Below are 23541 nucleotides of genomic sequence, written 5' to 3'. Positions count from 1 at the left end.
CCAAACCCTTGGCTGCTGGTTTAGGACCACGGTGTGCAATAATAATTCCCAAGGTATCAAACACACTGATCGGTGTCACATGAAAGACCTCTGATGATTTTATGTGGTATATTACACAGGCTGAATGGCTCAGGTCCCTTGGATGTGTGTTTCCATGTACAATATACAATTTTTTTTTGCACAACAAAAAAAAAAAAAGAATTAAGATAGTAATATGTGCATTTTTTTTTTCTTGTACAGTCAATTGGACATCACCTGGTATCACAGAAGAGTGGCTTGGTGGAGGGAAGCGTGCCGTAAAGGAAGCACTACATTTGGGCATCTGCCAGCAAAAGACTGAGAACTGAACTCAAGCAGGACCTTCGGCAGCGGGCGGTAAGAGGAGGAGGCCATGTGGACCGCACGCCTGCTTGTCCTCGCCAGCCTCTTTGCACCAGCCGCTCTGGGTAAATTGTGAATCATTTTACAGTGTGTGTGTGTGTGTGGCGTGTGTTGGATGTGTGTGTAGAGACTACACATTTGCGTTTCATGACTTGCTCGGGTTTGAAGCCGTATCGGAATTTCACCCGTGCTACTTAAGTGCCCGTCTGTCAGCCAAGTGAGATAAAAGCCTCTGACTTTTTTGTCTGCTCATTTTCACCGTCTATCCAGTGTCTTCTCACTAATTTGCAGTTTTTACTCCTTTAACCTCGCGCCAAAGTTTCCCTCTACAACTTTCTCAGCTTTTGCTTTCTTTCGCCTATTCTTCATTTTTAGATCCGTCACCCTTTCACCTGCTGATTTAAAAAAAAAAAAAAAAAAAAAAAAAAAAGGAAAGTTGTTTCTGAAGAGTAGTTAACACTTCTTCCACTTGAGGTGCGCGTACAAGATTGCAGGAGGAGAAAGGGACTAATTTTTGAATCATCACCTGAAGATCTTAAGATTCATTTGCAACCGTTTTCCTTTTCTCACCTCTTGGCAAGCGGAGTTTTACAGCATTTCCCTTGTGCCTCTGTGGATTGTTTGCGGGTGCAAAGTAAATGAAGTCATTTAAATTCAGATTAAAGGAAGTCGGCGGTGGTGGTGCGGCGGCGCGGTGGCTTGTGTGTGTGTGGACTGGGTGGTTGGTCACAATCAAGTAGGATTTAGATGTAGGGAGTGTTGGGAGTGAGGCAATGGCCCATAAAGGTGTTAATTGATATGACTAAAACCATTAACAGGAGATTTGAAGGTAATTGAATTGTTTTTGTGGACTTGTATCTACAGAAGATGGTGACAAATGCGATAAATGTGTTCACCATCTAGTGCGAATGAAAACAAACCTCACCGGCATCGTACGTTTTCCTTAAAGGACAACTTAGCTCCGCCACAGGAAAAACACCTTTGTTGAAAGCCTTAAGGACAAGTTGGAACATGTCCTGCCTGTTAAACAATTTCTCTATACTCACTCCACTGAAAGCCATCAAAAGCCACCTGGATTTTACAAATGGTTATCAACACGGAGGTGTTTTTCCTGTGCCGCCCACACTGCGTCGGCTGCGTCCCGACGCGCGGATCCGTCCGCACGTCTTTCATTAAAAAAATCTCCTTTAACAGTGGAATATCCGGATAAAATGCTGAAAAACCGACTTCTTCTTAACTTCTCTGTTCTCTCACGACATCCTGGATCAATAGAGCCTGAAATGTGGAGGTTTCAGCTTGAAACAGGCTGACGATGGCGGCTGAGAGCGCTGAGCGACGTCTCGCACCGTGGGAAGTCCTTAAAGCGACAGAATCACCTCAAAATCTCTCATCAGCCGTTAAAATTTTCACTGAAAACCAGCTTAATTTTCGAACCGTGTCCACTTCGATGTGTCTCACAGGTTTAGAAAATTTTGATCAAACAACGCGCCAGTCTCTCAGCAACTTCTCAGACAAAGGAGTTCCGACGAGGGGCTGGACGACTCCTCCCACAAGGAGTGCTCACAGGCGAATGACGTCACCGACAGGCGTGGAAAAACTCACGCATGCGCACGAGGGTTCAAGCATGTCTGACGTAAAAACATATGAATGAAATCCATATAGTTTTTGAAAAAAATAAAAAGGACCGTTACTTTATTGACAGCCCTCGTACATCAATATTTAGCAGATCCTCCTTTTGCAGAAATAACAGCCTCGAAATGCTTCCTTTAGCTTCCAGTGAGAGTCTGGATTCTGGTTGAAGGTGTTTTGGATCATTCTTCTTTACAAAACATCTCCAGTTTAGTTCCGCTTCCTTTGCTTAATAGCTGCAAACCGTTACACTCATAAAGTTAGTTAAGACTATCTTTTTATTCTCCACTTGCATGAACAAACTACCTGTTGGGGATGTTAACTAGATCTTCATCCATTCTTCCAAACTGACAGGTTGTCTCCAAATTTCTTGGGGCCAAACTAACTGAATTTAACACCTGGGCAAAAGGTACAAGATGACTTTACATGTTGTGGTGATGAGGTTACCCAGTGCATACTGTACTCGGAGCAAAGCATGGGATTTGCTAGTTCTTGACTGCTTGATTTGTTGTTTTTTTTAGTGATATCACACTTGATGAGCTTTGGGTAATGACCAAAAGAACAAAGTCATGGATACAAGCGGTGGGAATGAGATTCCTCCATCAGGTATCTGGGATATCAATCCACAAAAGGGTGTGAAGCTTGACTATTCGGGAGAGACTGAGTAGAGCCACTGTTTCTTTGCATGAAATGGAACCCCGCTGAGGTGGTTCGGGCATCTAGAAAGGATGCTCCCCTTGGGTGTCTCTAGGGAGGTCTTTCAGGCATGTCCAACTGGAAGGAGGCCCTGGAAAGACCCCAGACACGCTGGAGGGATTATATTTCTCACATGACTTGGGAATGCCTTGGGATTCCCCCAGGAAGGGTTCTAGGACTTATGGATAGGGAAGTGTTGATTGAGCTGTTTGGTCAACTGCCACTGTGACCCAGACAAGTGGCAGAAAATGGCCTTCAAAACTCATATGCACCATATGTGTGTAAGACAGGACACTGGAGCTGGTGTTTGTGGAGAGATAATAAAGTGTCACGTAATTTTAATTGAAAACAACGCATGCGTACATACTATCATACCAGAATATCTAAATCTAGTGAGCACTGCTTCTCGTGTATGCTACATGACCATAGCTGTATAATGTTTTGCATGTGTTTGGGTAGAAAAAAAGGACTTTTCAAAGAATAGAGGAACAAAAAAATAAAGAAATCTGTGATGGCACAACTGCTTGGCTGCGTTGTGATTTTATTTATTTACTTTCCTTGCAGTGAAACATTCGGTGTGCCTTGCACGCAGGTTTATTTCAGTCAAGCAACATTAGACAAAAGTTCTGTCACAGATGCTGTCTCTGGGTGGAAAAAGAAGTAAAACACATTGTTCTGGTGTCAGTGAATAACAATGGAAATGCAGCACTCCACGCACTCTGGCCATGCCTGGGCAGCACATTAATCAAGTGTTTCTGTGCATGTAAAAGCTCAGGGAAGGATTTTTATATTCAAACCACTTAAAGCCACCCCCTGGAATCAGAAGCGCGGTGCGATAACGGATGACAGCTCACGGGCCAATCCAAGAGACTAACAGCGCGAAGTCTGACACATTTTTTTATGGTCCAATACGAGTGCATACATCATGCCTGGAAGCAGATATCACGCTGTCGGCTCTAGGCGGGCACATAATGAAGGATGAGTGCAAGCGAGGCAGATGTGAGGCTCGCGCATCTGCTCAGCATATGTGTTTTTATGGCTCTCGCACAACCGTCAGGTAAACGTTACGCTCCCAAATGTCATTACGCGTTTCCGTATAGATTTGACGCCTGCAACCATGCAACTCACAGGCACCCCCTGCTGCCCAGGGTTATGTATACCACATTTTTGCAAAAGTAAGCGGTGCAAAACCACAACAGGTGCGGCGCACAGCCCAACGTCAGTCTAGCTTCAGTTGCACTTAATTCATCTTCTCGTGCAAGAACAGCGGGTCCATCCACCAAGGCAGCCCTGGATTTGCCTAATTTATGAAACAAATGATTTATTTTAGGTCATATTTCAAAGCAAGACAAAGTTCTTTGTAGAGCCTACTGAGGCATGTACTGTTTTGTTGTGACTGTGTGATGCCTCTTGATGTACTGAAAGTCAGAGCGCCTTGGAGTGGGTGGCTGTCAGTCATTCATTTACCAGCGGTATATTCAGCAGGCACAGCTTTTTTTTTCTCTCTCTCTCTCTCTCCAGACACTTCAGTGCAGCTGTAAATAATTTGTGCGACTGACTGCGATATTATATTCAGAAAAAAAATACCTTTGTTCTATTTAGATGAGTGACATGATAATTATGGTTATGCTGCTTTTTCAGCACACTAATATAGAACACCAGATGCCTCCAAAAAAGATGTTAAAGTTTGTCGATAAAAAGAGTGTATTTGCAAATTACCCCCATTCAGAGACTCTTTGTTGGAGATTATGACGCCTTTAGTGCTTCACAGGGTATGTGTATAAAATAACCAGGATATACCGTTGAAGATGTTGCGTTGTCGTTGAATTGACATGCAACCAATCAACATTTTCCATTCATTGTGCATTGAAATATGAAGGGCCTTTACTGTCACTGTACAAGCCATTAAATTTGTCAGTTAACACTGAACACATAGATCTCAATTGGCTGTATCATGCTTCTTCTCTAGTCCAAGAAAATCCACTTCAAAGTTGAGATCTTGTATATTGCTTGACAAGTTGTGGTGTGTTCCAGTTGTCATATTTTCCCAGTTACACCCACCAAGAACACCACCTAAAGTCAGAATTCCAACTTGACAACTTGTCCAAACCCCACATACCCAGTGTTCAGAATCCCAGATGGTTGTCTGAGTATCAAGGGTTGTGGAAGGTATATTTTTTTACTGTTGTTTAAGGAATGAATCGTGGACACAGTGTTGTCCAACGGGTGTCTGTGAAGATGATGCTACGGCAGGGGTGCCCAAGTTCGGTCCTCAAGATCTACTTTCCTGACACTTTTAGTTGTCTCCCTGTTCCAACACACCTGAATCCATGAAAGGCTCATTAAAAGCCTTCTAACGAGTCTTTCATTGGATTCAGGTGTGTTGGAGCTGGGAGACAACTAAGAGTGTCAGGAAAGTAGATCTCGAGGACCGAACTTGGGCACCCCTGTGCTACAGCATAAAATACCGCATAATGTGTTGTGTATCAACTGCTGCTGCTAATACTGGATAACCTGTTTGATGTTGCGTAGAATGATTGCCTAAGCCGCACTACAAACCAAGCAGTCAATTAAGATGCCATCGGTCCTCTTCCATGAGTTCTCTTGGGTGGCCTCCATGTTTTTTTAGCTCTCTACACTCAGAATTTTGGAGGTGTTCCTAATTCTGGTGGTGTGTGGAACCAAGAATGCATTTTCCTTGGGTTTGGATGTCTTTCCCATTTGGGAATTCCAACTTATGATGGAACTGGAATGTTGATTGTTCCAACAGGCTGCTTATGATGGTGCTCACTGATGATGATTTCAATAAGTTGTGATCTTTATTGGTAACATTCCCCTTTCAACTCATTGCTAAAGTTTCAAATTCATCCACGTTTTTGAGTGCCATTGTGTATCAAGTGTCCCGTGTCCAAATTATCCAGCCATCTCAGGTCAAAATGTTACTACCAGCTAGAGGAGGTGGTTTGTCAGAACATGAGTAACCACTGATGTGTTTATTTAAACAGTCCTTTAAATGTAATTTAAAGGCTCTTAAAACCAAAACATGTTATATAATTATGACTTATGCAAAACTGCATTAACAGTTTATGTGCAGGGAAATCTTCATGATGACATTTGACAGGCAATACACTGTCATAGGGCAGGGCTGACCTATCTGGCCCACCCACTAGCACTGTGTTAGGAAGCAAACGTTTTTTTTTCATTTCACGTGTGGAAGGAAAATTACAATTTTCCACCGTTGTTCTCCCCACATCAAAACGGCCGAGTCTAAGCATCTGATCTTCAAGTTCCAGCAGTTGGAACATGGGTCATGGTCAGTGCCATTAATGTTCAGAAATGAAACACTGCTGCTTTGAAGAAATACACCTACAGATACATATGTCTGAGAATCAAAGTTAATTGAGCTCAGAGCTCGGTCTCAGTGGTCTTTGCGCATTTTCAGCTTTGTTGAGAAAAGAACTTTTTGCCATGTATTATTCCTTTTAGACTTTAAAAACAGACTTACTTACATTTACTGATTTTGTTTCTCTGAAATATTTCATGAAGCTGCTTTTTGCACTTATTATTCGTGGAAAAAAGGAACTGGATTATTTAAACTGGAGATTAAAATGTCCACATATATTTAAAAAAAAAACAAAAAAAAAAACAGTAGTCGCTTCAACCAAATCAAAAGCATACAAATGTTCAAATGTTTTATCCATAACACATGCTTTGTGTGTGAAGAACTTGACTTTTGAATGATGCTGTGATCTTTGTCTAATCAGCAGCTTCCCTGGTTGCAGTCTGCCTTTGCAGTTGTTCAGTATCAAGACTAAGATCCAGGGTTTCAGTTTACTTCCTTGACTCAGTAATTAGTACTATATCCAAGATCAAGAGACTCCTGGGAAGACCTCGTGGATTCCTGAAGTCCCTGGACAGAGGTGTCGGGTGGTGTCCATATCTTATAGGAGAAAGAACATTCACGTTTTAAGGTTCCTGGTACTTTCTGTCTTACAGTGTGCTTGTGAGACTTGGACACTAACCACTGACCTAAGGTGACGAGATGCATTTGGTACAAAGTATGGATACTCCATACTTTGCAGTATCTTTGGGTTTTGATGGAATAACTTAGTGTCAAACAAATGGTTGCTTGAGAGACTCAGAAGAGATGTACCACTTGGATTGTGAGGAATGGTCAACCCCACCATTTGGGCCATGTGGTCTGTTTATCTGTGGTGAAGGACCAGGACACATCCATGTTTCACCTGGCTACAGCAGATAGATGCAGCCTTTTGAGACTTGGTGATGAAGTGGTTGTCTCCCTGTGTGGTTGCCACTCAGGACTGAAGGCACTTTGATGGTGTGGTGTTTGGCCCAACGCGCAACACCAGTGCATACTCCCAAAACTGATCTGACCAGAAATTATGCACTTTTGGGCAAATCCAACAAAGGTGGGCTAGAGAGCCCTCAGCAGATCTGTACCGATCACACAAGGAGGAAATTGTAGGATAAATTGTATTTAAGTTTTGAGTAATGTAGCCTGTGTATCACCTTAAATTGAATGAACTGATATCTAGCATTAATGGAACAGGAGCGATTTCTGCTGTGGCTTTCTTCCCAAACAGCATTCTCATCAATCTGCAGTCCCAGCTCTTTCTCCCAGGCTGCTCTCAAAGATTGCATACTAAAGTTAATGTGTTCATGAAATATTTTGACAAAGCTTGAAATCAAAACCTTAGAGTCAGGCGGTCCCAGTATGAGTGAGTAAACCCTTTTCCCTTAGGGAGATTCTCACAATTAGGCAAACATTGGCGGCCAAAAATTCCTGATTTGTAAATATTTAAAGGAGTGTGTTGATGGCAGGGAGAACTTGTCTTTTAGCTGGGCAAAGGAGGCAAATTTTTTATTAATGTACCTATCTTTTAAAGTGACAATGCTTTTTAACCTCCAGCTGTCAAAAGCTGCATCCAAAAAGGATGGAAGAAATGCATGATTACGATGAATAGAGGTACCTGACAACTTACAGTACTTCATAATTTGTAACCAGATTTTGAGACCGTTCGAAACTATCCAGTTGTTCATCTTTTTGTGCCTGCAGGCAGGGTGGGTGTTGAGAAAAGGAGTGCTGGCAGCAGACTATTTATGGTATCTTTCTTTTCAATTGCGACCCAAGCAGTAGTATCCACTGAAACTTCCAAGTTGTAGCCTTCCTGCCAGTACACAAGAGCCCTTAGATTTGCAGCCAGTAATAATGTTGGAAGCAAGGTAGTCCAAATTCTCCTATGTCTTTTGGTTTGTGTAAGTGATTTTTTTTATATCCTATAGGCTTTGAAACTCAAAATAAAAGGCATGAGAAATCTCAGCAATGATATCATTTTGATAACATTTATGCGATGGTGACCCACCATAGAAAGAGGAAGGGTGCGCCATTAATCGATATCCCCTTTCAACTTATCCAGTTCTTCAAGAAAATTCAGTTTGAAGATTAACCTAGGGTTGTTTGGTAAAACTACCACAAGATACTTAAGTTTTTTTCTGTAATTTTGAAAGGAAGATTACATAAAAATTCATCATTGGGGAGTGACATAAACAATAGAGCACTTTCGTGGTAGTAGTAGTAGTAGTAGCAGTAAAGAATAGTAGCAGTAAAGGCACTGGATGGAGAGGAAGCAATTTTGGACAACTGGAAAAGTATTGCAGATGTGGTGAGGGAGACAGCTGGGAAGGTACTGGATGTAACACCTGGTCGGTGGAAGGAAGACAAAGAGACTTGGTGGTGGAATCAGGATATCCAGGGAAGCACAAGGAGAAAGAGGTTGGTGAAAAAGAATTGGGATAGTCGGAGACATGCAGAAAGTAGACTCAAGTACAAGGAGATGCTGTGTAAAGTGAAAAGACAAGTGGCAAAAAAGCTAAGGAAAAGGCATATTGTGAGCTGTACAAGCTGGAGTTTCTAACCAGATAGTTTAGTAAAATCTTGGAAAGTGAGAGGATGCCTGAGGAGTGGAGACAGAATGTGCTGGTTCCAATTTTAAGAACAAAGGTGATGTGCAGAGCTTGAGTAACTACAAAGGCATAAAGTTGATCAGCCACAGCATGAAGTTGTGGGAAAGAGCAGTAGAAGCTAGGCTTAGAAAATGCGTGAAGATCTGTGTGCAACAATATGCTTTCATACTGAGAAAGAGCACTACAGATGCAATGTTTGCTCTGAGAATACTAATGAAGTATAGAAAAGGCTAGGAGTAGTTACATTGTGTGTTTCTGGATTTAGAGAACGCTTATGACAGGGTGCCAAGAGAAGAGTTGTGGTATTGTATGAAGAAGTTTGGTGTGGCAGAAAAGTATGTTACGGTAGTGCAGGACATGTATAGCAATAGTGTGACAGCGGTGAGATGCGCAGTAGGAATGACAGGCTCATTCAAGGTGGAAGTGGGATTACACCAAGGATCTCTGAGTCCTTTCTTGTTCACAGTGGTGATGAACAGGTTGACGGATGAGATCAGACAGGAGTCTCCATGGACTATGATGTTTTCAGATGACCTGTCGTAAGAGTAGAGAGCAGGTTGAGTCTAGCCTGGAAATGTGGAGATATGCTGTAGAGATAAGGGGAATGAAAGTCAGTAGGCACAAGACTGAGTGCATTTGTGTGAATAAGAGGGACTCCAGTGGGTTTTTTATACAGTTGAAATACTTGGGGTCAACTGTCCAAAGTAATGGAGAGTGTGGTAGAGAGGTGAAGAAGAGAGTGCAAGCAGGGAGGAGAAAGGTGGCAGGAGTGATTTGTGACCGATGAACCGATAAGTGAAGGGGAAAATTTACAAGGCAGTCGTGAGACCAGCTATGTTGTACGGCTTTGAGACTGTGGCACTAACAACACGACAGGAAGCAGAGATGGAGGTAGCAGAGCTGAAGATGTTGTGATTGTCGTTGTGAGTGATGAGGATGGACAGGATTAGGAATGAACCCAACAGAGCTCAGGGCAGCTCAGGTGGGACAGTTTGGAGACAAAGTCAAAGCGGTGAGATTGAGATGGTTTGGACATGTGCAGAGGAGGGTATATACGGAGAAGGATGCTGAGGATGGAGCTATATACCAGGCAGGAGGAGAGGGAGGCCAAAGAGGAGGTTCATGGATGTGCTGAGGGAGGACATGCAGGTGGTTGGTGGGACAGAGGAAGATGCAGAGGACAGGGTGAGATGGAAATGACTGATCTGCTGTGGTGCCCCCTAACGGGTGAAGAAGAAGAAGTAGTCGTAGTAAAGGGAAGAGACACTTTGTGCGCTGCATCATCATCGACAATCATGCTAAAAGGTTGGTGTCATACTTTTCTATTCTGTTTTCTTTGAACCTTTTACCTCTTCAACAGTGGTAGCAGTAGTAGAAATAGAAATAGAAGGTGTCTCTTCTTGAGGCAGCTTTAGTCACTCCCTAACAGTTCTCTGGAATCCGGGATAGGTGGGAGGTGATAGCTTTGTTGGTGAAGAGGACGTTTCCATTTCTGGGGCGGGTAATTGGCTAGTTACCAAATAATTCAGTTCCAGTTTCAAATAGTGGTGAATATGACTTGGAGCCAACCTCTTCTTGTCTTTTTAGCACCAAAAGGCAGCTCAAAGTTGTGAAAACTACAGTTTATATAGTTTTGTTACCAGTTATATAAGTTTGATGGCTTTTAAAATGTTTTGATGATCTTATTAAACACAGCCTTGGATTTAGTGTCTTAAATTTTTCTCTCTCTTTCTAGTGAGAAATAGATTTCCAATAAGCCACACAAGACTTTTGTGACAACAGATAAGTGTTGCAGTTCTGGGGTGGGTGGCATTTTTATCCCAACCCACAGGGTGGCTTCCGCTTTTGTCATCCAGCTCATTCTTCAACTCTCTTCTAAATGCAAATAATTTTGCTTCTTGTCTCAGATAGTCACACTTTGATGGTGCATTCACGCTGGCAATATTATTATTTATAATTGGATATTCCTGTTAGTTGTCACTGCCGTGTTATCCGCCGGGTATGTTTTGTGTCGCGCTTGGCACGGAAGGCAAAAATCCTTCTTCTCTTTTTTATGTCTTTCCATAATGAGTGAAAAATCAATAAGTGCTTGATATGGCAAATCAAGAAGCTGCCTTTCTGTCCACGGTGCCAAATTGTTGTCAGAACGTGCAACCCAACAGAAATGAATGACAGAGCGGGGTTAAATGCAGCCGCGTGTTTTATAGGTGTCCGTACCGGGACCTGTATACAGCTCCTAAATAAATGAATTAAATCCTTGTCTACTCAGCCTCGTTGCATAATTTGGTAAGCGCTGAATGATGGCGTTTAAAGCAGGCTCGCGGCTGGCTGAATGGTGCTTAATGAGGACGGATATTGACAGCGAGGTCAAGTGGCAGTGGATGTTAGTTAGCATTAGGCAGGGTAATGTGCGCACCATACACGTGCGCGCATCTGTGGCGTCTGGCAGGCCAGAGAGAAAGAGAGAGAGTGAAATTGAGAGAGCACACAGGGTGCAAGAAGGTAAGAAGGTGGGCGTGCACAACCACTGGGCTTCCCACGCTGCACCACAGCAGGGGTCTGGCACTAATTTGGGGCGTGGGCAGTGCCGGAGGATCTGGAAGGGCAAACGGAGACTATACAGCGACCTACGCGCAGTGCTGAATTTAATTGCTGAAATTAATTGCTTTATTTTTTTCCTTGTGGAGCCTCGTGTGTGAATCTCATCAGTCTGCAGATGTGATGACACATTTGCGTTGTGATGGTACGGTGGCACGGTGCTGCGAAAGACACGGCTGATTGTTACATGCTTCAGTGTTCGACACTGTACCGTGCTGTATATGCAAATCTTTCGGCTTTGTCTCCGCGCTCCACCGCGAGGCTTTGATGACGGCGTGAGTGATGCATGGCAAGGCGGCCTGTCCCTGCCAATGGAATGATAAATTGTTACTGCAGCAGCACATGATTACAATCCACGCCTCAGGGCCATACTGTGTGCTTTTCCTAATTATTTGGATTAGAGTTTTCCCTTATAAACCATGGGTTGCTAATAGCACTCATTAATATTGAAATAGATTTTTAATGTGCCTGCATGAATGCTTAGATAGGAGCCAGATTCATATCTTTCTTATCTACCAGTCTGTCAGACTCTAATTGTAGCCCTGGAGTGCAAAACACATCAACAAAACTAAAAACATTTCAAAAATCATGACTTCATGATACTTTATTTAAGCCTGCACACACTGGCAACACAGTAAAAGCAAGGTCTTGTTTTCAGTGGCATGTGTGTTTGTATGTCTTTGGACAAGATAACTCAAAAACGGCTTGATAGATTTCCTTCATACTTGGTGGAAATATTACTGAAATTGATACCTTGGTGTGATTAGATTTTGGAGTAGTTTGGTTAAAGATTAAGGAAAACATGGGCTGAAAAACACTTTTTTTTGTATATCTCATCAATCAAAACAACCAGAAGGATGATGTAATGCATATATTGAGCAACAAGCATTTGTAACAAATTGCTACAGATGACTTCAAAATGAAGTCACACTTAAGTCATACATAGTCAAAAAGGTGAAGACCGACATATCAAAATTTACTTGTTCATTTATATAGAAATGTGTAGAATGCGCAGGATACGCATTGGTCCTCTGTCGCCTTTCATTTTGAATTTTGTTGTATTTTCACTTCAAGACAACTGAAGAAAAACTAAAAAAAATGGATTGATTGTAAAATCCTTTTTTTTTCTTGGCATTATAATGTAAATTGTTGTAAAATAAGAGTCCAATTCAATTTGCACATGCTTTAAAAAGTGCAATACAAAAGAAAGCTTATCACATGAGCAAGCTGATTGGCTGTTAACTGTGCAGTTATTGATGTTTTGTCTCAGCAACTCAAAGACAAGGTATCCAGGAGTTCACGTCACACCTGCTAGACATCTTGTCACTTTCTCGGACATTGTGCCACTTGTTAAAGTGACATCTGATGTTCTTAAAGCCACTATCCAGTTGACAAACACCCCCATTCAGGGCTTCTGTCAAGACACAGTTTTAATCTTTATACCCTGAGCGATATCATTGTGATATTTGTGCTTTTTGTTACCTCAGTATGGTGGTACTGAAGTGCAAATCACAACATTGAAAGAAACACATCAATAAAATAGAAGATTGGAAATACATTATTTCTGAAAGTACATTGAGAAAACCAAACATTTTAGACAATGCTAAACTAAAATATTTGCTTTTATTATGAAGAATACAGATGCAAACCACAAATGTTTGCACTTACTTGACTGCTTTAAAAAAAACAAAAAAAAAACAGGGAACATAATAAAGCATTTGAACATACCATTTTCATTTTATTGATGGAATCTGTGCATTTTCTAATGTGTTGTCTGTTAAATTCCCATTTTAAATGGCATTTTTCTCAATTTAAGAAAAGTAGACTGATGGTTTTTTTTGTCTGTAAAATGATTGCAAAACCTGTTGCATATAATGACGACACACACAGTTTAATGTGTGTGCATGAGGAGCTAGTTTGTGCTCAAGCCTTTGTAGTTCACATGTGGTGGCCATAAAGTGCAAAAGATATCTTTTGAAGAAACGCATCAATCAATTGGAAAACTGAAAATGCATCATTTTCTAAATTTCCTGCAGAATCTCAAAAATCACCTTGGCTTTATTTATTGCTATAATGTATAAAATTTTGTGAATTGTTTTGTCTTGAAGGCAATTTTACGGAGTAAAATAAACTCTGCCAGGATAACATTTGGTCCCAGTCCAAATAGATTTAAATGTACTCTATCACAGGGTAAAAATCAACTCTATCATGCTGTGAATGGCTCTTATTGGAGTTGAAAAATGTGATTAGACAAGACGGTAGAGCTGATTTCACTCTATTTAACTCTATTTGGATTGGTAGAGGAGCATTCGCTTGATCGTCCAACAGATTGAGCCTCAACTGTATTTGTTGGTATTTGTGATGCACGTACTGTCCAGTTTTGGGTTGAGGTATGTGCGGAACGTTTTGATGTGGTTCGGTCTAAACCCCCATACTGAGCGATGTGTCTGGATTTGATTATACCTGATATCTCACTGTCTTTGTTTTCTGCTTTCGTGAGACTATTGATCAGGTTGAAGTTTTTTGACATCGTTTGGTGATTCTGCTACACATAGATCTCATTTCGGTGTAAGCACGCCGAGCCAGACGAATGACTTCAGCTTCCATAAGTCACCCACACAACAGCAAAAAAGTTGGACCGGCACTTTCTGTTAATGAAAAAGTCAGCACGGTACATTGTTGTCGGAACACGATGGCAGATTGTACGTTGGACGGTTTTATGCACAGGCAGAATTAGAGTCACAAAACAATTAGAACTCTGCTTTTATTTGTGGATTGGGGGCGTATTTCGATTAGCTATAATTAAAACCAAGGTAAATACTGGGGCCTCGTATTTGATGACTCGGAGGTGGCTCATGTTTGTGCAAGAAGACATAATTGAACTACAAAAGGCGAAAGGATTTGTACATTACCACCTGTTTTTTTGAAAATGTACATTTGTCAATTGGCTATGAACTTCACTTTAACCTATCAATTCAAGTATCATCACACTTACCACACTACGAAACCTTGCCAAACACATTTCAGCCAGAAACGGAAACTGAAATAGAAGTAACCCACTTTCTGTGACATGAATGGTCACATTTGACAAACATCCCATCGTAATATGGCTCCCAGTTTACCTCCAACCTCCAGAGTGTGAATAGAACTCAACGAAGCCCAATTTAGGTTTCATCCAAAGCAGCATTGGCAGTAGTATCTGGAGCTGAATGGAGTCGACATTAAGTTTAAGGCTTCATAGTTTAATCACCGTTTCATAAAAGCAGGTGGCATCTGGTGGGGTGGAAGTCAGAGCACTCTCCTAAAGTGGACTAATATTCTGTCAGACACTGGAGACTTGTATTGCCTGAGATAAAGCTTGTGTCATTTTTGGGATTTTTGCTAGAAAAGGGACTGAAATAGAGATCCAAAATTTGACATATTGGTGCTGCTATGTTTGGTGATGCTAATGCTCAGAGTGGTTAATGTACTGTATTATAGCCAGTTCAGGACTGCTTCCCATTTGGGGTCATTTGATTTTGCTTTAATTTTTACCCTGTATGATGGCAAAGTGGCAAAAGCAGGGGATTGCTTTCACTGGCGTTTGTATGCGTGTCTGTGGACAAAACATGAGGGGTGATTGAGAGGTTTTGAGCCTGACCCTGAAAAAGTAGCGCATGGTTGTTCATCTTTTGGGAATCATGTTTTCCGTGACCTTTGACCAAACTATTCTAAATTCTAATCACCTCTACATAGCTGTCCAAGTAACATTCTCACAGAGTTTGAAGGAAATCCATGCAGCCATTTTTGAGATACAAGGGGCAAATCAGAAGTTTAGAACCTGACCCTGAAAAAGTAGCACATGGTTGTTCATCTTTTGGGGACCATGTTTTCCTTGACCTTTGACCAAACTATTCTAAATTCTAATCACCTCTACATAGCTGTCCAAGTAACATTCTCACAGAGTTTGAAGGAAATCCATGCAGCCATTTTTGAGATACAAGGGGCAATCAGACGTTTAGAACCTGACCCTAAAAAAGTAGCACATAATTGTTCATCTTTTGCATTCTGAGAATCCAACATTTCGCAACATTGCACACAGTGAGTCAAAACTTCTAATGTTCTTGAAACATGTTGGTTCCTCAGAATGCAAAAGATGGAGAACCATGCCCTACTTTGTATGGATCAGGTTCTAAACTTCTGATTTGCGCCTTGTATCGCAAAAATGGCTGCGTGGATTTCCTTCGAACTCTGTGAGAATGTTACTTGGACAGATAGCTCGAGATGATTAGAATTTAGAATAGTTTGGTCAAAGGTCAAAGAAAACATGGTCCCCAAAACACCTTTTTGGTATAGCTCAACAACCAAGAAGCCCAGATGAATGATCTGAATCACATAGGGATCAACAACTAATCAGTGACTGATTGGCATGAATGACCTCAGAATGATGCCGCACAGAAGTCATATGTCATATATGAAGTCATACATAGTCAAAAAGCACCCCTACACAGCATGTAAGGTATGCAACAGCCCTACTGTGTGATGTATTTCATGATGTATATGTTTAGTTGTCCTCCAACGTAAATTTAAAATCCACAAAAAATATTGACAAAGATCACATGGCAGCTTTTGAGTTCATAGGGCAAGCACTGATCTCTGACCATGACCTTAAAATCTAAACATCTTGTACTATAATTGCATAACTTATGAAACAATCAACAAATGAATCCATCCACCCATTTTCTATACCCACTTAGTCCAATTAAGGGTCATGGGGGTGGGGGTTTGAGGCAAGGTACACCCTGGACAGAACACCGGCCTATTGAAGACCAACAAATTAATAATATATCTAATAACATAAAAGTACATTTACAAGGCACAAGGTTGTTGTAGTTCTAATGGAGAATTTGATCAGAAGTCAAAAATAGTAAAATGACCAAAAATGTTGGGTTTTCCATACTGGACTAGTAATTCAGCAAAGGAATACAGGTGAATGTCCATCTGTCAAGTTTGGGTATAACATCATGAAGGGAAATTACCGTAAAATTACCATAAAAAGGAAAGTACCATCTGAAAATTTGCCCGATTGAGTTGGAACACCCAAAAAGAAGCCAAAACATCCAGTAATATGCCCTTAGAGTCATCGTCAGACTGTCTCTTTACTCTTTTTTTCTCCAACATCACACTTTTATGTCATATCGAATTACATGGTTTCCCATTTAGAACCACTGACAAAGATCTAATAACTTTTGCCTCATGTTCAACACAGCAAGCCAATTATAAGCAAGATGTTCCGTGACCCTGGTCTTCAGTCAACTTTATTTCTCTGTCCTCTTAAATGTGTCACTCGCTAAACCAAGCGTGCACAGGAGCCAGTGACTTCACATCAGCCAATCAATATCAGGTATTGTGAAGTCTACATTTGGAGCAAAGGGTGAGGGGATCAAGTGCTCCTATGGCACAGATTAGCCCATGAGACCTTGGGGATAAGAGGGAGTGGGGTAGTGGGGGATGTGGGGAGCTGGATACTGGAAACCCTGCAAGGGAATTGAATACAGCCATTGACAAAAGAAAGGTTCTACTGTGGGGCAACCGGCCTTCTTTGGGAAGTCTTTACATTTCCTTATTAATTGTGCTCTCATTAAAATAAAAGGAACGAGATCTGGGGATGGATTGTGAAAGGGTAATGGTAGCTCTTCAGCTTGCCCCCCCCCCCCACCTCTTCATTTGGAAAGAAGCCAGAGTCAAAGCAGTTTGCAGTTGGACTGGACGACCCAGCATGGAAAATTCAATGCTGGTTAAGTATTTTATGTGCCGCACGCACACACATACACACTCCTTCCCTTTTATCTTCTCTCGGTCTGACCCTCCCACGCAATAGAGCACAAATCTCCTTTGCTGCCCCCCCCCCCCCCCCCCCCCCCCCGACGGTATCCTGTGCAGATGTGCGTTATGGAGGCTCCGAGGGTCACGACTTGGCCTCAGACTGACACCACAGCTGTCAGCTATGAGAGGGGATCATCAGTTTAGACATAATCTAGTTTCCTTCCCACAAAAAATGGATGAAGTACCCCTTGGTCATATATTTAAGGGAGTGATGAAGAGAACGTGACGGAATTTTGTGCAATCTCCTTGTGAACCATTTATTACCTTGAGGCACGCGTGCTATCTGATATATGGAAGGCAGGAAATTTTGTGACCTCAGTTATTGTCTTTAATGACCATATATTTTTTTAAATGTCCAAAGCTGTTTTTGCTTTTGTTGCCATTTCCATCTGGACTTGCTTGTACTTGATTGCTGTGATTGAACACAACACTTGAACTCTTGTCTCCATGTTCACACACAGTAATCGCCAAGCATTGATGTGTGATGTTGAAAATTCTAGCCATTAAATGATTCTGAATCTCATGTTGGAGAATTATTGTCTGCATGTGGATTAGGTGAATAATTATATTTATTTATTTTTGTTGAAATGGTCGCTGTCTGTCTGGCAGATGGACATTAAGCACAGGAGCTGGCCATATGGAACGTAGGTCCTTTTGTTGGGAAATCCCAGTACTCCAGACTTGGGAGACTCACAAAGGACTTTTTTTCTAAGAATCTCCAATTACTGAAGAAGGTAGCTCCAAATTATCCCAACCAAAGCCCAGGAATTTTGGTAGTTACATGAGTTTCCAAGGCATTTTCTTTTACTTTTGCCATTTGAGCTCCTATCTCTGGATTTGAACACCAGAGTGTTAAAATCACATCATGTAACCACTGTAGAAAAAGAAAGTGTTTTTAAAGTATAGCAAAAATGTGAATGTGTTCTGTACTGTCAGCTCCTTTCATTAGGATCCATCTATCAGACTATTAGATTTGTTATTCATTAAATTTGTTTTGCAATGGTGTCAAACCCTTTAAAAACTGTTGGTTGAACTTAATTTAACATATGTGCAGTAGAACATAGTCTATTCTTCTCAAATTATAAAATGATCCAATACAAATGTAGATGTTTGGGCTACAATACTTTCTATTATGAAGTATTTATAATCGGTATAAAACAATGCAAAACGATACACCTCTTTATTCCACGTAGACTTTAATTTTCTGTGAAAATTACATTAAGTCACAAGTGGCATCAAATACAGATTGAAGGAAAAACCAGAGACCTTTTTCAAGTTTTTACTACTGTGGTGCAGCACATTGCCATTGCCTCTCCTTGTGTGTTGTTCACCACTGGGGGCAATGCTACATAGAGTAGCAGAAAGCATAGAATAGAAGAAAGCCAAAAGAAGAAACTAGTTGTTTTTGGCCTGTTAGTGTAGCATACATAGCATCACATTAGTAGCATAGCATAACTTTCCCATTGTTGCACCCCAAGAAATTAATTTTTGAAAACACTACTTTATGGTTCTCATTGAATCCTGCATCTTTGATCATCCCGATTAGTATTTGACCCAGAACAACTGCAGGAAGCCAAAAGACAACACAAATGTTCTTCTCTTCAAGAAGAGACATCGGCATCAATTTGACCAGTTAACGCTCAGCCTCGCCTCGGGTGTCATACATCACACTGACAAAGTGAGGAACCTTGGGGTAATTTGTGATCCTTCGTTGTCCTTTGGCCTCCACATTAGAAATATTACTAGGACTGCTTTCTTCCACCTGCAAAATATAGCGAAGATTCGTCCCATCCTGTCTATGGCTGATGCTGAGACCCTGATCCATGCATTTATCTCTTCGAGATTGGACTGCTGCAATGTTCTATTTTCTGGTTTACCGCAGTCTAGCATTAGGGGTCTCCAATTGGTTCACTATGCTGCAGCCAGACCTTTAACACGAAGCAGAAAGTACAACCACATTACACCCATTTTGGCATCCCTTCACTGGCTTCCTGTCCCAGTGAGATCAGATTTTAAGGTTCTGCTACTAACCTATAAAATTATTCATGGACTGGCACCTCCCTACCTAGCTGACCTAATTAAACCTTACGTACCGGCCCGGGCTTTACATTCTCAGGGTGCAGGACTACTTTGTGTCCCTAAGGTGAATAAGAAGTCTGCAGGTCATAGAGCTTTCTCTCATCGTGCCCTGTTCTGTGGAATGATCTCCTTGCGTCAATAAAAGTCAGATTCTGTGGAGATTTTCAAGTCCAGACTTAAGATGCACTTATTTTCCCTTTCATATGGCTAGCATACTGGTGCAGCTTTGTTTTGCGCTTTTTACTCTTTTAATTAATTTATTAGTCATTGGAGCGGGCTGCGGCCTCAACTTTACCTAAACTCTGGGTCTTTTAGTGAAGTTTAGGGCTAGTGGCCGGCGACCACCTGTTTTTCTTGTTGTTTAATGCTGGCAAATTATACTGTATTTTTTGTCTTTCTGATGCGTGATTCCGTTTTTTTCTCTTTGTTTAAAGTGCAGCTCCATCCAGAGATGGGAGTTGTATTCGTGTTGGCAATCCTCCTGTCCTGTGTGCCAATAGCATTTCTTGTATATTTGTCCGTGAATTGTTCTGTAATTTGTCTGTTGCATGGCCCAAGCAGGGGGTCACCCCTTTGAGTCTGGTCTGCTTGAGGTTTCTTACTCAGAGGGAGTTTTTCCTTAACACTGTTGCTCTGGGAGTTGGTAAGGTTGGACCTTGCCTGTGTGAAGCGCTTTGAGGCAACTCTGTTGTGATTTGGTGCTATTTAAATGAAAATAAATAGAAATTGAAATTAAAATTGAATTATTCTCTTCCTGTTCCAGGAACACTCAATTCCCAGTTATGGTACTTGTCCTCATGGGGTGGGCACGCTTAAATGAATCATATTATGGAGTATTTATAGCTGAGCAGGTGTCTGAAAAACAGATATTAAAATATGTAGAATCACTAAACATGGGAACATTGGAGGCACATTCATAATGCACCAAACGGGAAATGCAGAAAAATGTTCGTAGTGTGTGTGTGTGTGGTTTTTTTTTTGTCCCTCTCCTTGTGCCAGTCTTAACCTCCTGACTACCAGGATATATATATATATATATATATATATATATATATATATATATATATATATATATGGGTGATTCTTAGACTACGGGCACTTATGTCCTTTAATCATGTTGTATGAAAAACAGAAAAAAGGGGAAATTTCACACTTTTATAGTTATCTTTGCAATGAAAGTGTAAGAAATTTCTTCTAGTAGTCTGTGATGACTTTTTCACCTTTTTTCAGCATCATTATATGCAAATATTGCCGTTTTGTGCTTGTCCCACACCCACACTTTTGATCTTCAATGATAAAAATGAATGGTAAAGAAACATTTTTTCTAATGTTTTAAAATAGCTCTGAATAAAATATCAGTAAAATAATCAAAACGTAATTGGGGTATTCAATGTCATACAACTGTTGTGATTTTTTAAACAAAATGTAGTTGTCCCACACTATTGCTGTAATTTCCACCACAACACTGTAATGTCCCTTTAAACAGTTTGTATGAAAGATTGTTTGGGTAGTTTCTATGGAGATAAACAGTGACATCAGAGCACATGTATATAGTGCCAAATCACAACAAACAGTTGCCCCAAGGCGCTTTATATTGTAAGGCAATGGTGTGGTGGAAATTACATTTACAAGGCCAATAGTGCCTGTAGTTAAAGAATCACCCATATATATATATATATATATATATATATATATATATATATATATATATATATACACGAGGTCTGTTAGAAAAGTATCCAACCTTATTATTTTTTTCAAAAACCATATGGATTTGAATCACGTGTGATTACATCAGACATGCTTGAACCCTCGTGGGCATGCAAGAGTTTTTTCACACCTGTCGGTTACGTCATTCGCCTGTGGGCAGTCTTTGAGTGAGGAGTCGCCCACCCTCTCGTCGTTTTTTTCATTGTTTAGGAATGGCTCAGAGACTGCTGCTTTGTTTGATCAAAATTTTTTCAAAACTCTAAGGCACAACTGAGTGGACACCATTCGATAAATTCAGCTGGTTTTCGGTAAAAATTTTAACGGCTGATGAGAGATTTTGGTCTGGTAGTGTCGCCGTAAGGACGGCCCACAGCACCTGACGGCGATCTGCACTTTGAGGCGGCAGCGTCTCGCCGTTTCAAGTTGAAAACTTCCACATTTCAGGCTCTGTTGACCCAGGAAGTCGGCATGAGGAGTTTATTCGGACATTCCATTGTTAACGGACATTTTGTAATGAAAGAACGTGCGGGCAGAGTCGCATGTCAGGCCGGACCCGACCGCGGGGGGTCGCGACAGGAAAAACACCTCCGTTGGAAACCTTAACGGGCAAGTTGGAACATACCCAAGCTGTTAAACAATTTCTCAGTTACTCACTTGTTGAAAGCCATCAAAAGCCGCTTGAATTTTACAAATGGTTTTCAACACGGAGGTGTTTTTCCTGTCGCAGCGCACACAGATTCGCCGAGTCGTCACGGAAACGACTCGGTGAATTTGCGCGCACGTCTTTCATTAAAAAATGTCCTTAAACAGTGGAATGTCCGCATAAAGTCCTCATGCCGGCCTCTTCTGAATCTTCTCTGTTCTCTCACGACGTCCTGGGTGAATTAAGCCTTAAATTAGGATGTTTTCAGGTCGAAACAGGCGGACGACGGTGCCTGGAAGTGCTGCAGGACGTCCCGCTCTGTGGGAAGTCCTTACACTGACAGAAACACCCCATAATCTCTCATCAGCCGTTAAACTTTTCACCGAAAACCAGCTTAATTTCTCGAATAGTTGTCCACTCGGATATTCCTCACAGGTCCAGAAAAAATTAAAGCAACGCGCGCCGTCTCGAGCAGCGTGTGAAACAAAGGAATTCAGCCGAGAGGGCAGGATCACATCTCACTCAAGGCCTGCCCACAGGGAAATGACGTCACCGACACGCGTGAAAAAACTCACGCATGCGCACGAGGGTTCAAGCATGATTGGTGGAATCGCACGTCATTCAAATCCATATAGTTAAAAAAAAATAAAAGGGTCGGTTTATTGTCTAATAGACCTCGTGTATATATATATATATATATATGTATATATATATACATATAAAACGCGTGTACATCTCCTCCGTTTATGGCATCTCTATGAGGAACTGCGAGGAAAAATACCATAAATCAAGACATCTTTTTTGCAGGGTATGGGCGGGAGCTGTAAGTTGTGCAGACATCTCCCCGAGCGATAGTGCCTGCGCCTGAGACCCTACAAAAGACCAACTGTGTCAAATGAGAAAAACTGCAGGTGCACATTCCCCAACGGCACACTCCCTCTTTTCAGACTCTCTCAACACACGTTAACACATGCAAGTGCACACACTCCCTACATTATCACCGGTTCCCTCGTTTGGGGTGGTGGGGGTGGGGTTAGAAGGAGATCGTTTTTCACTGCGATAATGCACTCCTTTCTCCACCACGAGACAGGACGAGGGAAAGCGGCTGAAACGGGAGAAGCGGAGTGAGCGATGTCATTCCACAGCAGGCAACTGCATCAAACAATTCGGAATGTCATTTTTATGGTCCCACTGCAGATGTTTCTGAGCAGCGTGCATGGCCTGTGCACACAATGGAGGCCATTTTATTGTGCTGGGGTCACGGCGGGAATCATCACGACCACCCTTCTGCAGGAAGTTTGGGATTAATGTCTCTACGTTGGCGAGCTCCCCGCTGAACAACACAAAAGCCAAACACTTCTGAGGAACCGTTTGAGATTCAGAGCAATTTTAGCCACTTCAACGCTTTAATCTTCTGCAGGAGTGCCACTTTTAACCAACACGTGCAATCGCTGAGGCGGCACTTCTTCCCAGTAATGTTTGCCAAATAAATCAGTTGTTGTGTGAGGTGCAAGCCTGTCTCAGTGTGATATTGTATCATGCATCACAGCGCTGCACCTGCTTGTGTGAGCCCATGTGTTGCCGAAAGTCTCGCATATTTCCTTGGCTTGCTCTTGAATTCCAGTGTGGCACACGTTAAGGGCAGATGATTCGATACGCAAGTGCTTCATACACGTCGTTTCATGAATATTCATCACTGATTATCTCCGCACAGTAACCCCTTGTCTGTAGAAAAGGCAATCAAAGGAGATCGTCACAACTGCACGCCTCAGATGTAGCATTGCTGCCTAATTTCAGAACATGTGGAATGACAATGACAGTCCCTCCCTCCTTACACTTTCATCCCCATCTCCAATACCAGCATTTGTCTTCAACACCTTTTCTTGCCCAGTTTTTGAATTCCATCCTGCTCATCACAGCCGTTTTTCCCTAACGTTTGCTGTTTTGTTTTTTGT

At 41.6% G+C, this 23541-nt stretch overlaps 1 protein-coding gene across 14 annotated transcripts in view; it reads left to right on the top strand.

The window, feature by feature from the left end:
• The first annotated feature begins 236 nt into the window (after nucleotides 1-236).
• LOC117505291 (adhesion G protein-coupled receptor L3-like) overlaps nucleotides 237-23541 on the top strand; it is a 397273-nt gene continuing 373968 nt past the window's right edge. For all 14 annotated transcript variants that reach the window (XM_034164911.1, XM_034164909.1, XM_034164919.1 and 11 more), the window contains exon 1: nucleotides 237-446. In XM_034164911.1, the coding sequence (XP_034020802.1) occupies nucleotides 392-446 (55 nt within the window). In that variant the 5' untranslated portion in view covers nucleotides 237-391. The remainder of the gene's footprint in view (nucleotides 447-23541) is intronic.

The sequence above is a fragment of the Thalassophryne amazonica genome, chromosome 23, assembly GCF_902500255.1.
Source record: "Thalassophryne amazonica chromosome 23, fThaAma1.1, whole genome shotgun sequence".
NCBI lineage: Eukaryota > Metazoa > Chordata > Actinopteri > Batrachoidiformes > Batrachoididae > Thalassophryne > Thalassophryne amazonica.
The sequence above is the reverse complement of the archived record's forward strand: the minus strand, read 5'-3'. Positions and strand labels throughout refer to the sequence as shown.